The 21981-nt window shown below is 27.8% G+C and overlaps 2 protein-coding genes across 3 annotated transcripts in view; one reads left to right on the top strand and one right to left on the bottom strand.

Moving 5' to 3' along the window:
* The window catches only part of LOC135931253 (uncharacterized), a 29188-nt gene extending 15139 nt beyond the window's left edge, over nt 1-14049 (top strand). Inside the window, exons 2-6 of one of the 2 annotated variants that reach the window (XM_065468227.1) lie at nt 5147-6534; nt 9477-9816; nt 10291-10392; nt 10833-10993; nt 13020-14048. In XM_065468227.1, coding sequence (XP_065324299.1) covers nt 5441-6534; nt 9477-9816; nt 10291-10392; nt 10833-10993; nt 13020-13041 — 1719 coding nt within the window. In that variant the 5' untranslated portion in view covers nt 5147-5440 and the 3' untranslated portion in view covers nt 13042-14048. Of the gene's footprint in view, nt 1-5146; nt 6535-9476; nt 9817-10290; nt 10393-10832; nt 10994-13019 lie in introns of both variants that reach the window. The other variant, XM_065468228.1, reaches the window with a different exon arrangement.
* A 296-nt stretch (nt 14050-14345) lies between these two features.
* LOC135922099 (mRNA turnover protein 4 homolog) lies at nt 14346-20974 on the bottom strand. Its single transcript, XM_065456512.1, has 7 exons — nt 20906-20974; nt 20800-20858; nt 20652-20755; nt 20453-20602; nt 16830-16981; nt 14965-15041; nt 14346-14706 (listed from the first exon to the last, which is right to left on the bottom strand). Exons 1-7 carry the CDS (start codon nt 20931-20933, stop codon nt 14620-14622), a joined length of 657 nt encoding a protein of 218 aa, XP_065312584.1. The 5' UTR covers nt 20934-20974; the 3' UTR covers nt 14346-14619.
* Between the last annotated feature and the right edge of the window lie 1007 nt (nt 20975-21981).

Here is a 21981-nt window from a genome sequence, read left to right on the forward strand (position 1 = left end):
CTAGACACAATCATTGTAATGCCATTATTCAACTTGCCCTTATATCTACGTGGATTCCATCGATTCTAGAACCTAGTGGTATTTTTAGATCAGTTGAAAACGTCCAGATGGCATTACCCAAATTCTTGGATGAGAGGTCAATTTCTAGTTTGGGACTATTCTTGTATGGATCCCCTAGTTACTACAATTCTTATCACAAACATCTTTGACATCAAAGAGCTGTCCAAATTATATAAATATTCGGAAATATCCAATGAACACATTTTTATAACTATTCTCATCTAAATTAGCCACATAGCCATGTTTTAACCTTCTTCAAGGAAATCGGTTCTCTTATTCGTAAAATCACTGATGAACTTAGGTGAGGTTTTTACCCTAGGCAAAGACTCTCCATTGCCATTCATAAATCTACATCATTTTCATTGGAGTCCTCCTTCCTAAGGAGCTATCCTAACTTTTTTAAAATCCTTTTATATATTTTATTTTTTTTGTATATAATAATCCTTTTTACATATTTTGATTTTATGTTCCTATATATTAACATATGAGTATGAGATGGATTATTATTATAAAGTATATATATTAATATTTTTATAATATAATATATATTAATTATCATAATATGTATTGACAGACAAAATATGGCTATGCACGTTTTATATTGTAAACTTAATAATAATAATAAAAAAGAGTTTCTGGGAACAGGAACAAAAACAATTTTGTCTATCCTATTTAATATCCGCTTCCGGCGGAAAACTGTTCCCTTTCAGGTTTCGAAAAGTTTCTGGAAAAATTATTTTATTATATGTCGCATGGGGATTCGGAATCTCTTGATTCTAAATAATTTTTCTGAGGACCAATTTTAAATTTGAAAATTCTGATTTAACTGGAAATACATTTCTGCATGCGTTTGACCTACCCTGTAAATTGTAGACATTTTATGCCATGAACATTTGAGCATAAAAATCGATACTCTATACTAACTGGAAAACATGGTCTTTATATTTTAAGTATTCTTATTTTATCAGAACTTTATTTTAGTAACTAACATCAAATCAATCTTTACAAAAATTTATATATATCAGAGACCTGCAGGGCCGTATTTTAATTTTTTTAAATATGCCCGGACCGGGTCTGAATTTTTTTTTAAATACACGGGCAAACCAAATATTTTAAATCGCCATTATTAGCTATAAAAATTAAAAATAAATATATTTTAAAAAAATCCGGGTTCATATAAAACAAAAACGGTTAAAAAATATTTTAAATTTGATATTTAAAAATTTATTTAATCTTTAAATTGCATAAATAGAAATGCTAATAAATGAGTATAATAGTTCATCAAATTGATCGTTTGCGTTTTGGTCTTTAGAGTTGTTAAAGTATCTATATACAAGTATCGAGATCCTGTATCTAGATATAAAAATGTGGTATCTGTATCTTGATAGATTTTTTATTAAAATATCTGTATCTAGATATTATTTTAGAGGTATCTATCTGTTTCAGATACTTTTAAGATACATTTTGATATACTTTTATTTAACGCTTTTTATATTATAAACAAAAATATTTGAATGCAAAATTATTTTATTTCATATGAGCATATAATTTAAATATATATATTAAAAAATATTAAGACCACTATAATAAAAAATTATATTTAAAATATTAAAATATATAAAAAAATAGATATATAAATATTCATTAGATATTATGTCAGAGTTTATCAATAAATCCGACAAATTTTGATTTAATTTTCAATGGAATTAGTTAATTTTATTTTATTATACTAATTTTAAAAATTTATTTTAGATTAATATTAATAGTAACGAAGAGGAATAAGTAATCATTAATGGAGCATCGATAAGTTCAGACATTGTTTTTCCATTTTAAAATAATATCTCAAAATAAAAAACAAATCTTTGATAGTAGAATGTTTGCAATATCTACAAAAAAAATATAAAAATTTCAGTTAGCATTACCTCAACTTGCAACATTGTAAAACATTTATGGGTTAAGATACTAAATAAATGTTTAAAATTGTAATTTTTTAAGAGAAAAAATCAAACACTGTTAATGAAAAAAACAATTAATACAAAGATTAGTTGATGAATTATCAAGGTCTTCAACTGATTGCAAACAAATAACCTGCGAAAAAAAAACACTATTTTTTCAGTACCCCACAGCAGCAGATATGATTGTTAATGATTTAAATTTTGATACTCAACAAATTTTAAATAATTTTTTCGAAAATGAATGCCCAGATTTTAGTATTTTTAAAGAATATTCTGATAAAAAATTGTTATTCATAAAATATAACACCACAATCCCTTCAAGTGCCCTGAAAGGCATTTTAGTGTAGCGAAAAATGTCTTTATGGATTAATGAGGATGCCTTAATGACCAAAATTTGAAAATATTTTACTACTGAAATTTAATAATTATTTATAATCATTTAATCATATATTATATTATTATATTAAAATCTAAAAATCATTATTGATAAATGTGATATCTAGTCAATAAAGTTTTTAGTCATTTCATACATTTTCACAATAGAATCCTAATTTAGGTTTATGCAAAGCTTATATAAGAGTATTAATGAATTGTATCTGTATTTAGATACATTTTAAAACTTGTATCTGTATCAAGATAACATTTTGGACGATATATCTGTATCTGGATCTAGATAACTTTTTAGACTCTGTATCTGTATCTAGATCCATTTAAAAAGTATCTTTTAACAACTCTGATAGCGTCGATTTAAAATTTTAACTAAGGGCTAATTTACAGTAAACGCGTCATGTTCAAATGGTGCGTTATTTAAAATCAAGCCAATAAATAGGTATAATTTATAAATATGGACAATTATGACGATAACGCTATGATAAATTTGAAAAACATATGTTGCGATGCGATAATAAAAAAATATGCGATACGAAATACCGTTTACTATAAACGCGGCCTAAGTTATAAAAAAAAGAATAGATTATTTAAATTTTAATATCGTCTGCCATTTCATTTCATTAATTTCTAAATATTCCATTAAAAGATAAGTTTTTTTTTACATTTTATATCATATTTAATTTAATTTACATAACAATTAAACAACTAAGAAAGGATTTTTAGTGTTCATCCGCGTATTTTATCCTTATATGGGTAACTAGGTTTTGTCGGCTCTCTTGAGGAAAAAAAACAGAGTTCTTAAAAAATGGTAGATCAATGTGCAAAATGGATGAATATAAAAAAATAATGAAAAAGACTAACCAATTTGCTTAAATAAAATGGCTTCTAATACCAAGCGGTAACCAAATTTGCGCGATACCATTTAAAATGCTTTGTTTACGTTAGAAACGCTTAATTTATGCGCACTATGATCAGGATTTTGAACCGGTCCGGAAACCCTCGGGAACCGTTACAAATCTAGGAACTAAAACTCACCTAAGATTGTTAGGAACATATGTTAAAGGAACAATGGGATGGTTCAAAATAGGTTGGAACTAAGTGACGATTTTTTTATGATCAAAAATATCTAAATCAATCAACCGAGCAATTTTTGCAGAGGAGGCCACGGATCGGATCTATATGTTATATTTTCTCATGTCCTATTAAATGGTATTTGAATTAGAGGGCTGCAAATTACAAAATTTTTAGGCCCGGTTCAGTTAGATTTTAGCTTTTGCCCTACCAACCCAAATTTGAACCTTGCCCGACTCTTTTCCAAATTTTTATTAAGGTCTAACCCGAATATGCAGTTGAACACCAAAATAAATAACTATCTAGAATATTGGGGAGTGGTTAAATTAAAAACACTGAATTTTATAAATGATCACTTATATCAAATTCAGAATTCTTCAATAATTCAGCATTGTCATTTTTTGGCCCGGCCCAAATAAATTTTCTTTCGATTTTGCCGGGACGCTGCAGACCTTTGAATGATCTATTCTATAGCTTATTCTATTTAGTCAGAATCCAGAAGTTTGCAATGGGCGGGGGTTTAACCCGAACGCGCACCCACCCATAAAAATTACCTCTTACCCATTTATCTTAAAATTTTACTTAACCCGTCAGCCCGACCAATGTTTAAAAATTATTTGATTGACTTGGCTCTTTTTTCTACCTTAGAAATATAAAATATGCGATATTATGACAAAAACAATCTTTTTTAAATTAAATAATAACTTGTTATAAAAATGTTTTTGAGACCCACCCAATGTTTTATACTTTTAAACCGCTCATTACAGACTTCTATTGTTATATTTCTTAAGTACATTTTATATTACGTGTGTTACATAATCTCATAAATAATATAACGTGTTTACAATAACAACTTGATGGATAGATATATGAATTTCGATTTTATAATTGGAGAATTTTACGGAATTTGTTTACCACCGAAGCCATTTTATTTTCTAAAATTTCATGAGAAAAAATTATATTGATTCAGTAACGAATCATTGAAACTGGATAATTAATTACTACTAGTATTTATCTAATGCTAGTGCATCATTATTCATATTCGTAAAAAAACGAGCCGAATTATCTTTACATGTGTTGTTAAACGGCTCGATTTGAGCCGATTTTTAAAAACGGCTATCTCAGTATTTTAGCCAGAAAAATATTGCCTAAGCCTCTAGATTTCACTTATAGATGTCCAAACTTTTGTGCCACCTATGAGCAAAATTTTTAGGCTTGCGTAATGTTTTTCTGGATAAAATATTGAGTTGAGCCATTTAACAACACTAATTACGGTGTATATTTGAAGTACATGAACTTCTATCATTGTAAATAATTGTTATATTATTAACGATAAACACATGTTTGCCATAATTTTCTTTTTATATATAATTATAACATTACTGAAAGATAAAGTCACATTAATTATATTTTCAATTTCCTAGATTAGTAAAGAATAAAAGAAATTTTTTAAAAAATTTGAATTTTTCGCTCATAATTATTTTTTTTTAAAATCATTATTTACACTTCATCGTTTGCATATTTAAATTATTGGCTGAATCATATTATTTTATTTTTTTCAATCCAAGAATAAATAATTTTTCTTTTTTTAAAAAGCCCTTAATTCATTATTTTTCCTTCTTTTCAAAAAAATCTTATTTTTGCCATTTTAAAAAAAATAAAATAAAAAGTATATATCAACCAAGAACAAGAATTTGTGATCATTTGTCAATCTAGGCGCTCAAAATTCGACCGATATTCCTTTAATTTATTTATTTGTGATAACTAGCCATTTTCGACCGTAAAATTATAATTTAAAAAAATAATAAGAAGGTGCAATAACTGATTTATCGGGTTCAACAATAAAGCCTTTATTTAAAAAAAAAACTAATAATAATCTCCTTATTTATATACGAAAACGATGACAAGGCACAAAGTGAAATCAAAAGACGGAAAGTTATAACGAGGTGTCCATCATCGAGGGAATGTCTTCCTGTCTTACTTTCACCCTGGTACTCCTTCATTCTCTCAACAAATTCAAACTACTCATCTATTCCCTAGGCACCCTCCTCCTGTTCAATTATTATTTTGGATTCTTCGATTATTATAATCAGAAAAGTTTCGCCAAAGAGTTTGTATGGTGGCAGCCCGATTTTTCGGTCGAGTTAGCTGACCTGGACTCAAATTGTGGGGAAGAATCATCGGGCGACCCGGGCATCTATCTCATTTTTAAGGAAGGGGGGAACGACACTGACTATTTGACGCGTTATTCCTTTCCCAAATTTTATTCCGCGCCCACTAGCGATAGCTATAAGTACCCACCCCTCGATGATTCAAGCACCTCTCCCTTCATTCTAGCCAAACCCGTGATTATTAATTCGTTGAATACTACTTCCCTTTACTCGAACTCCACCAATCGAAACCTCGAAATTAAAAACGTATTCATTTCTCGAAATACCGGAGTATTATTAGAGAGTCACCATCGCGATTATAATAATAATGATAATAGTAACGAGGGTACCAAAAATCCCGCGATTTTTGAACTAACGCTTCTCGTCAAGAGTAGTCGAGACAACGTAGATCGTCGCAACGTTATTAGATCCACCTGGGGAAACCGGAGTGTTTTAACATTTCCGGGTGGAGATAAACTCGTTATTCGTTCCGTTTTTATACTCGGGCTCTATGAACGAGAACTAAACTCATACGGTGACAATGTCAGTATTAGCTCGGCCGGGAATCTCAACGTGACGACTAATCGTTCCAAGGTGTTCGGCTCTTATCCTTCGTCTCTTCCGTCAATTATGTCGTTCAAGCACATGGATTATTCGTCCTCCGACAAAACGGCTCCGATTACCGCGACAACTCAATCGTTGATCCAGGATGATCGAACGGACGATCTGATATTCGGGTATTTTTTGGACCATTATTACAATAACACGCTCAAAGTACTTCTGGGACTTAAATGGTATTTTTCTTCGCGGATATACGAGGGCGTTAAATTTTGGCCCGGTGTTAGGGAAAAATTGCGGTACCACCATAAACGCGGACTTGCCGATTGTAGAAATACTTATAAAAGAAGGTTTGATTGATATCAAAATATTGTTTATTCTATGGTAATTTATTATTTTCGATATAGATAAATTTTGGAAATGCCCCCTTTTTATGCAAAATAAATTCTACAAATATTTTTTATTTCGATCAAAACATTTTCTAAATTACAATCCTGCTATCCCGCATTTTAAGGACGGAATTAAGGAATTGGCTAATAAGAAAAATCAATTTAATTAAAATCGCGATATAAATCACCCTATTCTTATATTAGTCCAAATTTGAATTGATTTAAAATCAAAAATATTCAAGTGCACTTAGATAAAAAAAAATTATAATTTATTTGATTCATTTTGATTTCCTTTATTTCAATTTTTGACAAAATGTATTAAAATAATTGTTAAATCCTTATCTCGATATAATGAAAAATTATTTAATATTTCTAAATTTAAAAAAAAAAATTTATGTTTTTTTCTTTACGATAAAAAATAACTAATCATGTTGTCAATACATTCCAAAATTTGAATTAAATTTGAAATGCACTCCAAATGAGGCTTTCGCAAAAGCGTTCCTTTCTTTTTTACTTTGTGCCAATTTTATTAATTAAGTGAGTCAGATCTTTAGCTTGGAATTTTACCAAGATACATAAGAGATCGGCATTAAATATAAATTTGGCACCTTCGATAACATTGGCTGTTAAAAAAAACTTTTAACATATTTTGGAGTTAACACTAGATTTTCTTCGAAAAAAAAGTTTCTCCCTTTTTATTGGTTAAAATAATATCTATCGTAATATAATTTAAAAACCTTTAATAGAAATAAGGTTCTAAAAATTTTTTTATATTGGGGTTGCACTAGACAATTGCTGCAACATAATCAATATATTTTTTTAAATGACGTGGTTTTAACCGGTTTTATTTGAATCAGAAACTTTCAAACATGTAACCCAATATTTTAGCCAACAAATATTACGCAAACCTGGAGATTTTACTCATAGATGGTAGAAATGTTTGGACATCTATTAGCGAAATCTCGTATTTTGCCAACCCTAATCAATATGTACTGGAATTATGAACATGATTCCATATAATTTCATTGAATTCTAAGTATGCAAAATTTGTTTGAATCTTTAGAATTTAAATTTGTGTCGACACCAATAATTATAATTCATTTTGTGGGCATATGATTTATACTTTCTCTTAGCTTATTAGAAAAATATAAAATTATTACTCTGGTAATTTCACTCATAATTATTATTTTTCCAGATGTTTCATAATTTTAATTAATTGAATCAGTTTGAGTAGTGATTTTGTTTGACATTATTCTTTATTATTTTAGTTGCCATCTTTAATTATTTAATTGCTTAAAATTTAAGCGTTTTGTTCTATTTCAATTAATTGTAAAATGATGCAAATTATTCACGATTTTTATTGGGAATAATTTAAATACTATTTTTGTGAGTTGCTTTAAATGCTAACTAATCTCATACAATTTTCATATTGACAAGAGGGGGATGTAAAATGGCTAATGAAAAATTCTAGAAGACTTTATATTAAATGGATGTTTTTATCGTGTTGCCCTTAAATCTAGAATGTATATTATATGTTTTGTCTAAAATCTTGAAAATGCAAAAAAAAATATAGAAAATTTTTGGCCAAAATGAAAAAAAATTATATTGTTGATAAAAGCTCCCAGTTTCTGAGCAAAGATTGCAATTAGATAATTAAGCATCTTTAAAAATGTATAAATATTTATATATTTACAATCCTCATTATTAAACTTTATATATTTTTTTAAAGTAAATATTAAATATCGATATATATATATATCAGAGACCTGCAGAGGTACGATTTGCGCAGCCCGGCCTGGCTCGGATTTTTTTAAAATATTTTTTAATTTTTAAAGCTAATAATGGCTATTTACATTATTTGTTTTTAAAATATACATCGCAACCCGGGTATTTTTAAAAAAAATTTAGGCCCAGCCCGGGTATATTTAGGAAAATTGCAGGTTTCTTATATATCGTTTAATTGCAGGTTTCTTATATATCATTAAATTGCAAATTTAATGAGGATTCATTTAAATATATATTTATTAATCAATTATAAACTTTGCTCAGAAACTAAAAGTTTTTGTTAAATATTATTATTTTTTTGGATGACATTTTTTTTATTACGATCTTTAAAAAAAAAATTTTTTTCCGGTCATGGGTTACTTTATTTGAATATTTACTGATATAAATTGAAATTTTTATAAATTAATTAAAACAGATTAAAAGTTGAGGTTAGTGTTGTTAAACGGCTCGTTTTGAGCCGATTTTTAAAAACGGCTAACTCAATATTTTAGCCAGAAAAAATATTGCCTAAGCCTAGATATTTCGATAATATATATCCAGACTTTTGTTCCTTCTATGAGCAAAATCTTTAGGTTTGCATAATATTTTTTCTGGATGAAATAATGAGTTAGCCGTTGAATTATACAAAAGTATTGTGTATCCAGGGCGAATGATAAAAAACATGTTTCAAAGCCTAAAAAACGGAAAAAAAGCTTAAATATTATTTTAACAAAATTTTTTAAGACATAAGGATTGTAGTAATTGCTCCCTATTTAGTCCTTAAATATTATCTAATATTTAAAATAAATTCATAAAACCCGTGCGGCCATCTTAGTTTTCATATTTAAAAATTGTTATTAAACTAGTATTACTTCTTTTCAAAAGTAATTTTGGCACAATGGACTAAATATGCAAATCCTCAAAAAATATCTCCCGGTGCTTCCCCTTCCAATTTAATGAAATGTATGACTCCGGCCCAGAACCTATTAATAACCTTCCCTGAATTCGAACCCCAGATATTTATCGTTTTCTACTTTTTTTTAAATCAGGTTCTTCTTAGAACTATTTTTTAGTTAACAATTTATCTAATATTTTCCCCATTTTAATCCACACCTAATAATTTTTACCCATAAAAAAAGATCCAAACAAACCCCGCCTTTCATCGACTCTAACGCGCACAAGTTCGTCGTCCTCATCGACGACGATTATTACCTATCTCCTTCACACCTTTACAATTACATTCGCCACAACCTGACTAAGGATTCGAGATTTTTCAAGCCATCCTCCGCCTCAAGCGACGTTGGTCAGAATCAACAAGCTCGATCTCAATCCGTAAGTGGTTCCTTCCGTAACGTGTATTGCGGTCACGTATTCAACAGTAACACACCTCACAGGCTCAGATCTAGCAAGTGGTTCGTGGGGCTTGAAACGTATCCTTACGACATTTATCCTCCTTACGTTACGGGCGGTGCTATATTGGTTATTATATTTCATAAAAAAAATCCCTAAGTGTCGCAAAGATTGGCTATATTCGCTTTTCTCGCAGTTCTTCATCTTACTTGATTAATCCGTTATTACATGCTATAATTGAATGTTAACCTTCTTTTTTTAAAAATATTCACCAGTCAAACTGATGGATATCATTCAGTTGAATGAATAGCTAGCTGTTTTTCCCTCCATGAGTTTCCTTTTTTAGTTAGATGGCTTCTATAAAGTTTACCTCCCCAACTTTTATATTTCCTAACTTTTATCCCAATATTTATTCAATAGCAAAGATATGCGCCATTATCCTCACATTCTGAATTATAGCATGCAATAACCATTTATTTATTTTTTAAACCGCATACTTTTTAATACATTATGAATTATTTTTTGGGATATTATTCAATCGTTTGTTATATCATGTTATTTATTTAACTTAATTATCAAAAATAATTTATTCATTTTGTCTAGTTGTCCCATGATGTCGCGCGCTATTTTTACGAAATGGCTTCGATAACCAAGACGTTCGTTTTCGACGATATATATTTAGCAATTTTGGCGCTCAAATTAAAAGTAAAATTATAGATTTTTTTTATATCTAATTCCAGATATATTTAAGAAACCATCCCCATCCATAAGTTTATTCTCTATTTGTAAAATAAGTAAAAAATGCTTCAAATAGATAAAATGGTAATGTCTAAGTTTTTGCGAATTCGATGAATTTATTTAGACTTTTCTACCGATCAAATTGTTAGCCAATGGGTTTCGTTGTGCTTAAGATTTTTTTAAAAAGGTTATTGTTTAAGGTTCGAAATTAAAAAATTAATGTTCATTTTAATTCCAAAATAGATTCGAACCCGCCCCAGTCCTAAAATACCCTCGGTGGAAGTAGTTGTTTAAAATAATTTCTCTCCTGTTCGTACAATTTCCAACAATAAAACAGTTTCAAATTTTTAGAACCCAAACCTTGCCATATTAATATATATACTCTTCCTTTTTTATTCCTTTACAAGAAATGCCCTGTTCACAACCCTGATTTCGTTCTCTTCCCAACATATAATCCCGAAATCGATTTGAAGGACAAAATCGCTAGCCACGGTTACAGCGACCCCAAAGAGCTTTTGAAAATTTGGCGACTATTAAATCCTGTGCTTCCAATCAGCAACAAACAAATGTATAAAGTTAACCCCCTCACCTTTCCCTCATTCTCTAAAGAATCGAAATTATTTTAATTAACTTGATTTCTGATTAGGTAGAGGAAGGCCATCTCGGTTGTTTATTTATTATTCAAAAAATGTCATTTATTATATCCCGATATTTTGTATTCATAATACAAGCTGTAAATTTAACGAGAAAACGATTAAATATCGTTTTCTTATAAAAATTTATTGGACGATATTAGGTTGTAAACAAGATTGTTACTTGATTATTGTATTACAAATTCTTTGTTTTCGGTTTAGATTAGAGGTGTAACAAAACGCCTTCCCCCCTTCCATCAATTTTAAAAATATATATTAAAAAATATCATAATATATATATAACAATATTGAAATATCATGTTAACAATTTAAAACAAGACAACTATTTTTAAAAAGCTTATAAGAGGGGTGGGACCAAAAAAGGCTCCCAGCGAGATCCGTGGATTTGAGTTGATTGTAACATTTTAAAAGAGGATCTATGTTCACCATTAATTTGATAAAAAAAATTTACCTAAAATCTTAAAAAAATGGTAGACGGGCTAGGGTTCCATTGGTATAAATAAATATTGGGATAAAGTGAAAATCTGAAAAATCATGGTACTTTCTAATTATTGACCTTTTGGCCATAATGATCGGATCGATTGGATTAGAGTAAAATTGCGAGACACAGGTGAAATCCCAAAAAGGTGTTTCCCTCTAGGCCAAGGAATGCTTGTGAGCCTGAGTTTAGATAGGGCCAAAATAATTTGTTCGAGATTATAGTTAATAGCTCTATAGTGACTGAACCATCCTTTAAAATATAAACAGGTTAGACCATGTCGGCCCTTAGGTGGAGTCTCCTGTATCCTTAACATTTATCAGATAGACATAGGTCACAGCCTTGTCTGTATTCTATGGTCACCCTCAGCTCCTCATTGGACAGCAAAAGATCATGGCACTAGGGCATCTAAATAATCAAGAATATCTTTTTCATTGTTAGGAGTAACCGTTATTATGTATCACATCCGCAAAATAAGCATAGTTTCATCAAATCTCTATTACTTTCCAGGCATAGCTTTTGAATTTTTCTGTCTGATTATGGTATGATCCCCCCTAATTAAAAAATATATTAATACTGGTCTTAACAAGTCATAGCAGACTTAGATATATATACATATATTTGATCAAGGAATTCTCTTTCCTGACATTAGTGATAATTATTTCGAATATTTTTTCATACTTATTTTTTTTTTGGAGTCTACAATAATAAGCAACTGCGATAAAAATAGCGTTTATTGATATTCGAATGACCTATAATTGAAGAAAACCATGCTTAGCATTGTTACACGGATCGATTTTTAAAGACTAACCCAATATTTTAAGCAAGACTAGAGATTTTGCTCATAGATGGCAGAAAGGATGGGAATCTATTAACAAAATCTCAAGGTTTTCCTTTATACAAATTTGAAGAGGCTTAGAAAAATAGTCTGCATATCGTTTCTTCGTGTTATAAACGTATCTCATTGCTGCCATCAACATTATGAGCTTTTTCTAGTTTCTTATGATCTTGATTTTGGAGTATTGATAATATTGCTCAATATTTAAAAGATGAATACTTTGAACAGCGCCATCTTATCTTGTTTAAGCATTTTTTTATCGAGGATGAGTAACTTTCAAATACGACTTTTCCAGATACTTGAACTTATTAATAAAATATATATTTTTTCCTTATACATCTTATAAAGATTAATGCATCTCCATCCATTAAAATTATATTCCAAATAATATGCCTTTTTTATTTGATCTTGAAATTTGATATAAAAAAGCGGGATTTTCCCCGGGATTCCTGCTTACCACTTGAAGGATAGGTTATCTACCTTCTTCATGTAAACACTAGTAACATACTCTCAGACTTCTGGTGAACTGTCTGAGAACCTTTCGTTACGCCCCTGGTCTAGCCTGCAAATTAATTATATATATTTCATTTATAAATTAATTTATCATTTTTAATTTTCTTTTAAGCTATCCAACTACAGGAAAATGACAGCTTTCTCGGATGCTTGTGCTTCTAATATTGCCATTTTATATTATGAATTAATATAAATCTCTTTAAACAATCTCTAATATTATTATTCATATTATGTCACGTATAAGTATTTTATATATATATATTAAATTTACGAAAAACTGCCCTTATTTGTTATTTGTAAAATAAGCCTTTTTTCTTTATTTGAATCGCCAAAAAAAATTTATTTTATATTTCCACGTTCAAAATCTAATTTCAAATTGCCATTTATTTTTTATAAAAGCCATTTATTGTCAATTTAATACATTGTATTTCCATCTAATCATTACCCCATTCTGTAAAAAAAATTCCCCGCAAATTTTTTTTTAATGTTTATATTATCATTTTGAGTGATTGTATGAAGACATATGTCAATTTAATTACCAATATATAAAAGCCCATTTAAATGTTCCTTTTTTTTTATCAGAGCCCTACACCAAAAGTGTTTTGAAGGTGCGACCATAACTTATTTTTATCAGCCACTTCCGGCCTAACATTCGTGAAAGAAGTCTGAGTTTGTCTTACGCTTTTCCATGTTGGGCTTTTTTGTTGTAACCTTTATTAACTTTAATATTTTTTGATGAGTTAAAGCTTGAACCTCCAAAAAAAAATTTTCTAAAAATATTATTTATCAAAAAAAATATTAACTAGTCAATTTTTTTAAAAAATATATATTATTTTTATGCTTTGGCTCATCACTGTCATCCTTACTCCACCTTTACAGCTATCGCAAATTCTCGGGGAAGTATAAAAAATATGATTTAAATATAATCTTCATTCATTTTTGTATATTTCACCCCAAATTAGTGTTAACTGTGAAAGCAGGGTTACTCTTTACATATAAAATTCTTGTAGATTCCGTTTGCAAAAAAAAACAGATGATTCCTTTTTTTACAAAGTATTGTGATATATATATTTTATATATTAATGTAAAAATAATTAATTTCTTGCTTTAAAAAAAATAAAATTTGTATATTTTAAATATTGTTTAGTAATTACCCAAATTTTTTTTAAAAAAAAAAATTTCGACCTAATTCGTATTATTTAAGCTTTATTTCGACATTTGTTTTACATTATATAATATTTTTTTAAATGCAAAAAAAAACAAACCCAATTTATATTGTGATAAATAAAAGATTAAATTTGAAGTCGCAAATTTTACCTTTTTCCCCGAGAAATATGTGTTTAAAAAAATTGTATCGTGATTTTATAAGGGAATACATGTCTAGAAAATTGTTAATACTGTTGTTAAATGGCTCGATTTGGCCAATTAATTAAGATTTAAAATAATATTACGCAAGCCTCGAGATATAGAATTGGGATTTGCGTAATTTGGCTAAAATATTGTTTTAACTATTTTCTAATTTCTAGTGTATAGTTTTGGAATGATTAATCCTTCATGTAATTTTTTTATATTGGCTGATCTGATAATATTAAAACTGCAAATCATAACTTTTTTTAATTTTAAAGTGATAAATATTTTTTTAAATTTATAAATCACACAAGAGCAAAACATTTCAATGATTAAATCACATATAATATTGGTATCAAATGGAATTAAATATTTTGATATTCCCCAGTGTCTGCAGACCAAACACCATATGGTACGATTTTAAAGCTGGCCATAGGCATATTTAGCATTTTCTATAATAATAAATATTAACATTTTTAAAAAAATTTAATATAAAAATGCTTGATATAACATAAATAAGTTAGTACTATATGAACTTTAAGAAAGACTAAAACTAATATAAAAGGAATATTGTGAATTTCTCGATCATGGAGATAAATTTTTATTTCAACTATATTTTAAAGTGATTAGGATTTAGAATGTTCTAATTTTTAAGTCTATAAAATGGTATAATTAAATGCCTAAATAGATCATATTATTCGTGTATTTACTAGTATTTTTGATTGGTCAATGGTTAGTTTTTCGCCTTCCATACAAAGAGTAAAATCTTCTGTCAGAGCTATGGTATCTAACAAATAAATAAATGGCATGTTTTAAAAAATTATGCAAACAATTCTATTTAACGATTTGAACCAAAAAGGTTCCAATAACATCTCTTATAAAACTTACATTTTTTAAAAAATCCACTACCAGAGTACGGATCGGACACTGTATATTAATAAAAAATAGAGCGAAATACTTAATTAATTTATCCTGTCAATATTTGTACTTTATATCTATACCGTGTATAAATTGGAAAAACTTTAAAAACTCAATTATCTCATTTTTTTTTAAAAAAGGTGTAGTTTCACTCCTCTAAACACTTAGATTACGGTAAAGTTCTGATTCACTCGATTGTAAAGTTTATCAAAGGAAAGTTAGAACCTTATTATAATTACTAGAAAGAAGATTTATAATAGAATTTTATCTTGTTAAAATTATCGGCAATTTTAAAATGATACACTTCCAATTTAGGAATAATATTTTTATAAGTTTGAAATGCTATAAAAAAAATATAAATCATTAATATAAACTGCCTGGCGTAAAAGGTTAGAGCTCGTCAAAGCATAAGTTTCATGTTACATTTAAAAGGGTCAAAAAATTGTATAAATGGGCACACTAAAACTGTTGGGTTCTTCATGCAACTATTTTAAATTGAACATATGATCCAATTTTAGGCGATTATTAATTTTTGGCCTATGTATGTAGGGGAAATGTGCCATAAATGGCCATGGGTGAAGACTGGCCACCACCCTTTAACTTTTTATCTATTGGACCAATTTCTCTCAAAATGTGTATATCTATGATATGTACCTACCTAAGTTCATTTATTGAATAGAGCAATTCAATAAAAAAATATTTAAAATAAACTTAGTACCTCTTTCTGGAAATCACGTTATATATTTTTTTGTTTAGTGAAAAAATTACTAATTTAGATTACTGATATTTTATATTAAATATTATCCTTAGGCATTTAGATTTATTCACACAAAAAATTAGACTTTAAAAGCTTTATTTAATAGACATATAAAGGCGCTTAATAATAATAGAGAGGTGAGTATTGTCTCACCATATATTGATTGGCCACAATTTGTGCATTCACATATTCATATTGAAATGAAAAGTTTGTGCAAAACAACATATGATGAACTTTTAAATGATGAACAATCTTAAGAATGTTTAGCAAAAAGATAATTAAGATATTAATTTATAATATCATTAAATAGATGGTGATAAATTGAGATTTTAATGCTAATTAAATTAGTGTATAATTAATTTTTTATATAACTAAAAAATGTGGAAATATTAACATAGGTCTTTAACAAGTATTTCATATTGTATTATTTCATATTTATAATAAAATTCTTAAATAATATATTATGGTCAGTTAACACATACAACTTTCACATAATTTCATCTAGTTCATAAAGTATTATAGATAAAGCTTTGATTCAAATTTTATTTTAGATTAATATTTAGGTTACATATTGATATAAAATTTGTTTGGTTAAACATAAATTTTAATACCTTTTTTTCAAAAAAGCAAAAACATGGCCATTATTGACGCATTTCTTCTAATTAAAATTAATAAGATTTTCTGTTTTTTAGTCTAATAATATTATTCCAGGAGTAAAAATTCCATCGATTAGCAGATATAATTATCAACTTATGACGTAAACACAAATAAGAGTAAGCAAAAATCTTTTCAAAATGTCCGAACAAAAAAATATAGGATTAGTTTAAAACGCAAAGAAGCAAACCCGGACGACCTCTTAAATAGATTTATTTTTTTAAAACAAGGAGTAAATTAAAATACCTTTTTCCAAAATGACAGGCATACCATATTTTTTAAGGAATTTTTCGGAAGCGTGAGTTAAGCCTTTTAAAGGGCCCTTAGGTAATGTTATAGTTTTAGGGCTATCAACTTTGTATCGAGCAAAATTCGTGTGACCGAAACCTTTGAAGTATCTAAAATATTGATTATTACAATTTAAAAGGTAAACCCAAAAATCTAATATTTTTATTATTGTAACCTTCCTTCACACCTGATTTATAAATATATTGAGTTATATTTCATTGGCTGAGTAATCCATTTTTTTGTAAAATGGCTTTTTTTTAAAAAATGAATTCTTCAGAACTATTCATATATATCCACAATAAAAAAAATGTAAATATATTGAGAATAATCTTTTATGTGCATTATTATATTTAAAATATAAGAAATACTTAATTTTTAGCTCTTCTGAACAAAATAAAAAAAAATGGATATAAATAATACTCAGCTGAGGCCGACGATTTGTATCTCAGAAAAAAATGGTATATTTTGGATATGAAAAATTTACATGCTACTCCAGGATTATCGTAAATAGAAGGGGGGGGGGACTTTTGGCACCATAAACTTTCCTGGATAATTTTTAGGTTATCTTTGAAAGGCTAATATGCATTTCAATAAAATTATCATGGTGATGTGATCAGCAAGATATATCAATTGCATGTGAAAGGCTTTCTCAGTTAGACTTAACTAATTTGCTGTCAAAAAATGTCATTCCTTTTAAAGAATTAACAATAAAAGAAACTTTTTGATTTGAAAAATGGCTTGGCATTACAAATCAATTTGATTATTAGAATATTTTCTTTTAAAAATTAGAAGTGTGATAAATTCAAACAACTGTCAATATATTTTTGCATAAATTATTTTGTAATATTTAAAAAAATGAAGCATTTCATTTGAATAATATAAATCAAATACAAATAATAAATATAATTATTGGTATGAATTAGAGATCTGCAAATGGCAAAATTTACCAGCCTAACCCTGCTATTTCTGCCCAGTAAATTGTACCCAGCTTGACTTTTAATAAGGTAGCCCAGCCCAGTATTTTTAAATAGAAATATGTCCTATGAAAAAATAACTACTAATGATAAGGATTTTATTTTCAACATATTTTATTATAGCAGCATAGTGTTGTTAATTGGTTGGTTGTGTAAAACCCAGAGGGGTTTTGGTCTAAAAAATTAACTAATCCAGAGCATGAACCCCGAGCAGAGACCCAGGGTTCAGGCCCAGAGCAAAAAGTCAATTTATAGTTGTTTTTTGTTGAACTTAGGAAAGTATATATGTTCAATATATATATCTAAGACCTGCAGGCCCGGCCCTAAGTCAGGAATTTTAAAATATGGCCGGGCCTAAAAATTTTTTTTAAAAAATACCTGGGCCGTATTTTTTTAAAAAGTTTATACAACATGAATTATTATATTCGTCAATTAGATATGGTTATAATGATTATATATAGTTATGATTAATATAATAATGTTTGGTGAAAGTTAACACTAGCTAACACTCATAGTATCTATTACATAATATAATTATAGTTATCCTGCCATGGAATAAATACACAAAGGATTAAATACTTTATTATATAATATATGTTATATTTTTTATTAATTAAAATATCAGTTTTATTTTTTTTATAAACACAATGAATATAGTATATTCTCAAAATATTATTTACATAAATTTTTTATGGTATCAATTTATAATATACTAATCTGTTTAGAATAAAAAAAAATAAGCATGTAATATGTAGTGTTGTTAAATGGCTCATTTTGAAATGATTTTTAAAAAGGGCTAACTCAGTTTTTTATCCAGAAAAATATTATGCAAGCCTGAAAATTTTTCTTATAGAAGGAGCAATAGTCTAGACATATAGTATAGAAATTTCGAGGCTTATTCAATATTTTTCTGGCGAAAATATTGAGTTAGCCGTTTTTAAAAATCGGTTCAAAACGAGCCGTTTAACAACATTAGCGAATATACTTGCTTATTAAATGATAATACTTGCTGAAAACTATGATAAAATACGAAATAGATGAATTTTTTGTATATACCAAGTCGAATATAATTTTAAGGCCTAAAATTTTTAAACCCAAGCCGGGCTGGGCCGTAAAAAATTTTTGAAAAAAATATCCGGGCCAGGCCAAAACTTTTTAATCAGGGCCAGGTTGGGTCGGGTTATGCAAATGGTACCTATGCAGGTTATATAAATATATATATCTATCGAGAGCTAATCAAAAGATCTATTCATTAGGAGGAAAAGTGTATCCTCTCAATGAGCTAATAGGCTTGGGGGGTCAAGAATATTTTTATTAACACAAAATAATAATATTGGTATCAAATAAAAAGTATTTTAATTATATAGTGACTGTAATCATAATTATTATTCTAAGTGAACATTTAGGTTTTGAGGGGTCAGGAATATTTTTGACAACATAAAATATTGATATGATGGGTGTCAAATAAAAGTTGATTAAATTATATTTTGATTGTAATCATAATTATTATTTTAAGTGGGCGGATTTAGGTTTTGAGGGATGAAGAATTTTATCCACTCAAAATATTGATATGGGTTAGAGATCTGTTAGGCCCAGCCCGTATCCGGCCTGAACAGGCTTTGGTCTGGGCTCGGGCCTAATTCTATTTAAACTAATCGGGTTCAGGCCAGGCCGGCAAAACATTTTTAAAAAAATTTGGGGTTCGGGCCGGGCCTTGCTTGAAAAATTAGGCCGGATACAGATCTCTAATATGGGTTTCAAATAAAAGGTAATTTTAATATATTTATTTGTAAACTAAATTATAAGTGGATGGGTCTAGGTCTTTGGAGGCTAGAATTTTTTATCATCACAATTTATCAATATGGGTATTGATGTAGTTATTGAAAAATAATTTAATTTGGATTTCACAGCTATTCATGACATGACATGAAATATCTAAAAGCATGTAGAAATACTCAAATTACATTATGTCAGTAAATCTTGACACGTCATATAAGTATCATGGATTTAGACATATATCTATCTTATATCCTATTTTTATTTTATTAATATCTCTAATCTTATATTAAACTTTGTTTAAATCTAAAATAAATTTTTAAAAGAATATTCAAAAATAAATATATATTAAAGTCTTGAAATGCCAGCTCAACCCACCTTGCCATTAGACTAGGCTGGTGGTGAGATCATTATGAAAATATAAACCTAGCCTATTGCTCAAAAAATATTAATGTTTTCTTCCTATCTTTTGACAGATTGAATATCACAATTATAAAATAAATTTTAAAAAAAAAATAGGAGATGAGAATTATTTACTATTCATTTTTATATCCTATTTTGGGATTTATTGAATAAAATATAACATTATTAAATTTATCAAGGTTACTGCTTAAATATAAATTTTATCATTAAAATAGAGAAAATAAATATTTTGAGCTTGAGATTTCCTCCTTATAAGCTTCTTTTTAAAAATTTGTGTTATGGACAACAGGGAGTAACATAAAAACATTTGATAATGTGGTAGTACATCTCTAATTATTCAAATACAATGAATTATTATAAATTATATATTAATTAGCAAATGATAAAAACAAATTTTTAAAAACTTACTGAACAACATATTCTAGGGGTTTGTCTGTAAATAACATGCCACATTGCCCTTTTAAATTCTTTCCCACACTATGTAGACCATCTTTATATTCTGACTCTGGGCTTTTGCCCAGAGCAAAATATATCAATGAGTTTTTACTGAATAAAAATCTGTTTTTAAATATTAAAATAAAAAGCATGTCTAATAATAAAACTTAACTTGCTAGGTTTCCACTCTTCTCTCAAAGCTTTAAGTTGAGCATTTCTCAAATTTTTGAAATGTAATAAATATATAAATTGAAATTTGTCAACATATTCATGAATCTAAGCAAATCCTAAATTGTTAGATAAATTTAAATTATACTAACTTCGTGAATCAACTTCTGTTTAAACTCTAATCCTTTTTTCGTAACTTTCGTAAGTGAAACTTTAATAAAAAATATTACAGAAAATATATATAAATCATATTAAAACTTGGTTTGTCTCTTTTCGATTTCGGCATGTCTTTTTGATATGAATGAAGGACTCAAAAGTGCGCTCGACTTGTAGTTTTTTTAAAAACTCATCGTGATTTGATTGCTTATAATTACATGATTGAAATTTAATTCCAATTAAAAAATAGTGTAAGCATATTTAGGGTTAAAAATTATTGTACAATTTTCTTAAAAAATAATTTGCACTCTTAATTTATACTGCGATATTTTATTTTATTTCAGGTATTCATATATATTTAGAAAATTAATATTCATAATAAAATATCAGAATGAAAAAATTGTATGAGAAAAATTAAAGAAATAAAAGTCTATAAAATATGTAAATAAATGGATATGGAAATACATATTTCTGGGGATATGATTATCCTTATATATATGTTTTCCTTGAGGTTACCGGAAATATTATAGAGTTTTTTTTTCCTTGGTGCTTTTAGGAAAAATGTCTCATTAAAATAGTTAGCTGTTTACAATTATTTGTGAAAATTTTTAATATATTTATTAATTTGCGTGGTCTAATCAGCGTTTACATGTCAGGAATTTCACTGGACGCATACCACCCCTCAAAAACCTATTCCTACCCCCCCCCCCCAAAAAAAAAAATTTCCCATTCTCAATTACACCTTTTTAATTATACTGGTACTTTTTTTATAAATTTTGAAAAAATTTAAATTATTTTAGCACTACTACCAACTATCAAAATATTGTGAATATTTAAGGGTTATTTTTTAGATTATGAATTTAATTAAAAACCCCCTCATTTACAATGAATACATTATTATGGCATATTGATCGGTATGAATATGAGTATGCTGAGAATGTCTATTTTAATTACATTTAAAAGGATAGCAGAAAGTTTTATTTAGAAAATAATATCTATGATTGTTTGCAATATATAGATTTGTTGGATGACCATCAATATCATTGTATTATAATAGGACCATAATAAAAGTAATAATTTTTATATCAATATATTTTAACCTATTTCATCTAAAAATTTAATAAATAACCCCCCAATATATCCTACACCTTATAATGTGTTACTCCCTACCCCCTCCT

This window comes from Gordionus sp. m RMFG-2023, chromosome 1 (genome assembly GCF_954871325.1).
Source record: "Gordionus sp. m RMFG-2023 chromosome 1, tfGorSpeb1-WG-v2, whole genome shotgun sequence".
Lineage (NCBI taxonomy): Eukaryota > Metazoa > Nematomorpha > Gordioida > Chordodea > Parachordodidae > Gordionus > Gordionus sp. m RMFG-2023.

Coding starts and splice junctions, on each gene's coding strand:
- LOC135922099 (XM_065456512.1), bottom strand. CDS start 20,933: ATGCCGAAATCGAAAAGAGACAAACCAA. Junction 20,859..20,905: donor ATCGAAAAGAGACAAACCAA/GTTTTAATATGA, acceptor TTTTTATTAAAG/TTTCACTTACGAAAGTTACG. Junction 15,042..16,829: donor GCCTGTCATTTTGGAAAAAG/GTATTTTAATTT, acceptor TTTATTTGTTAG/ATACCATAGCTCTGACAGAA.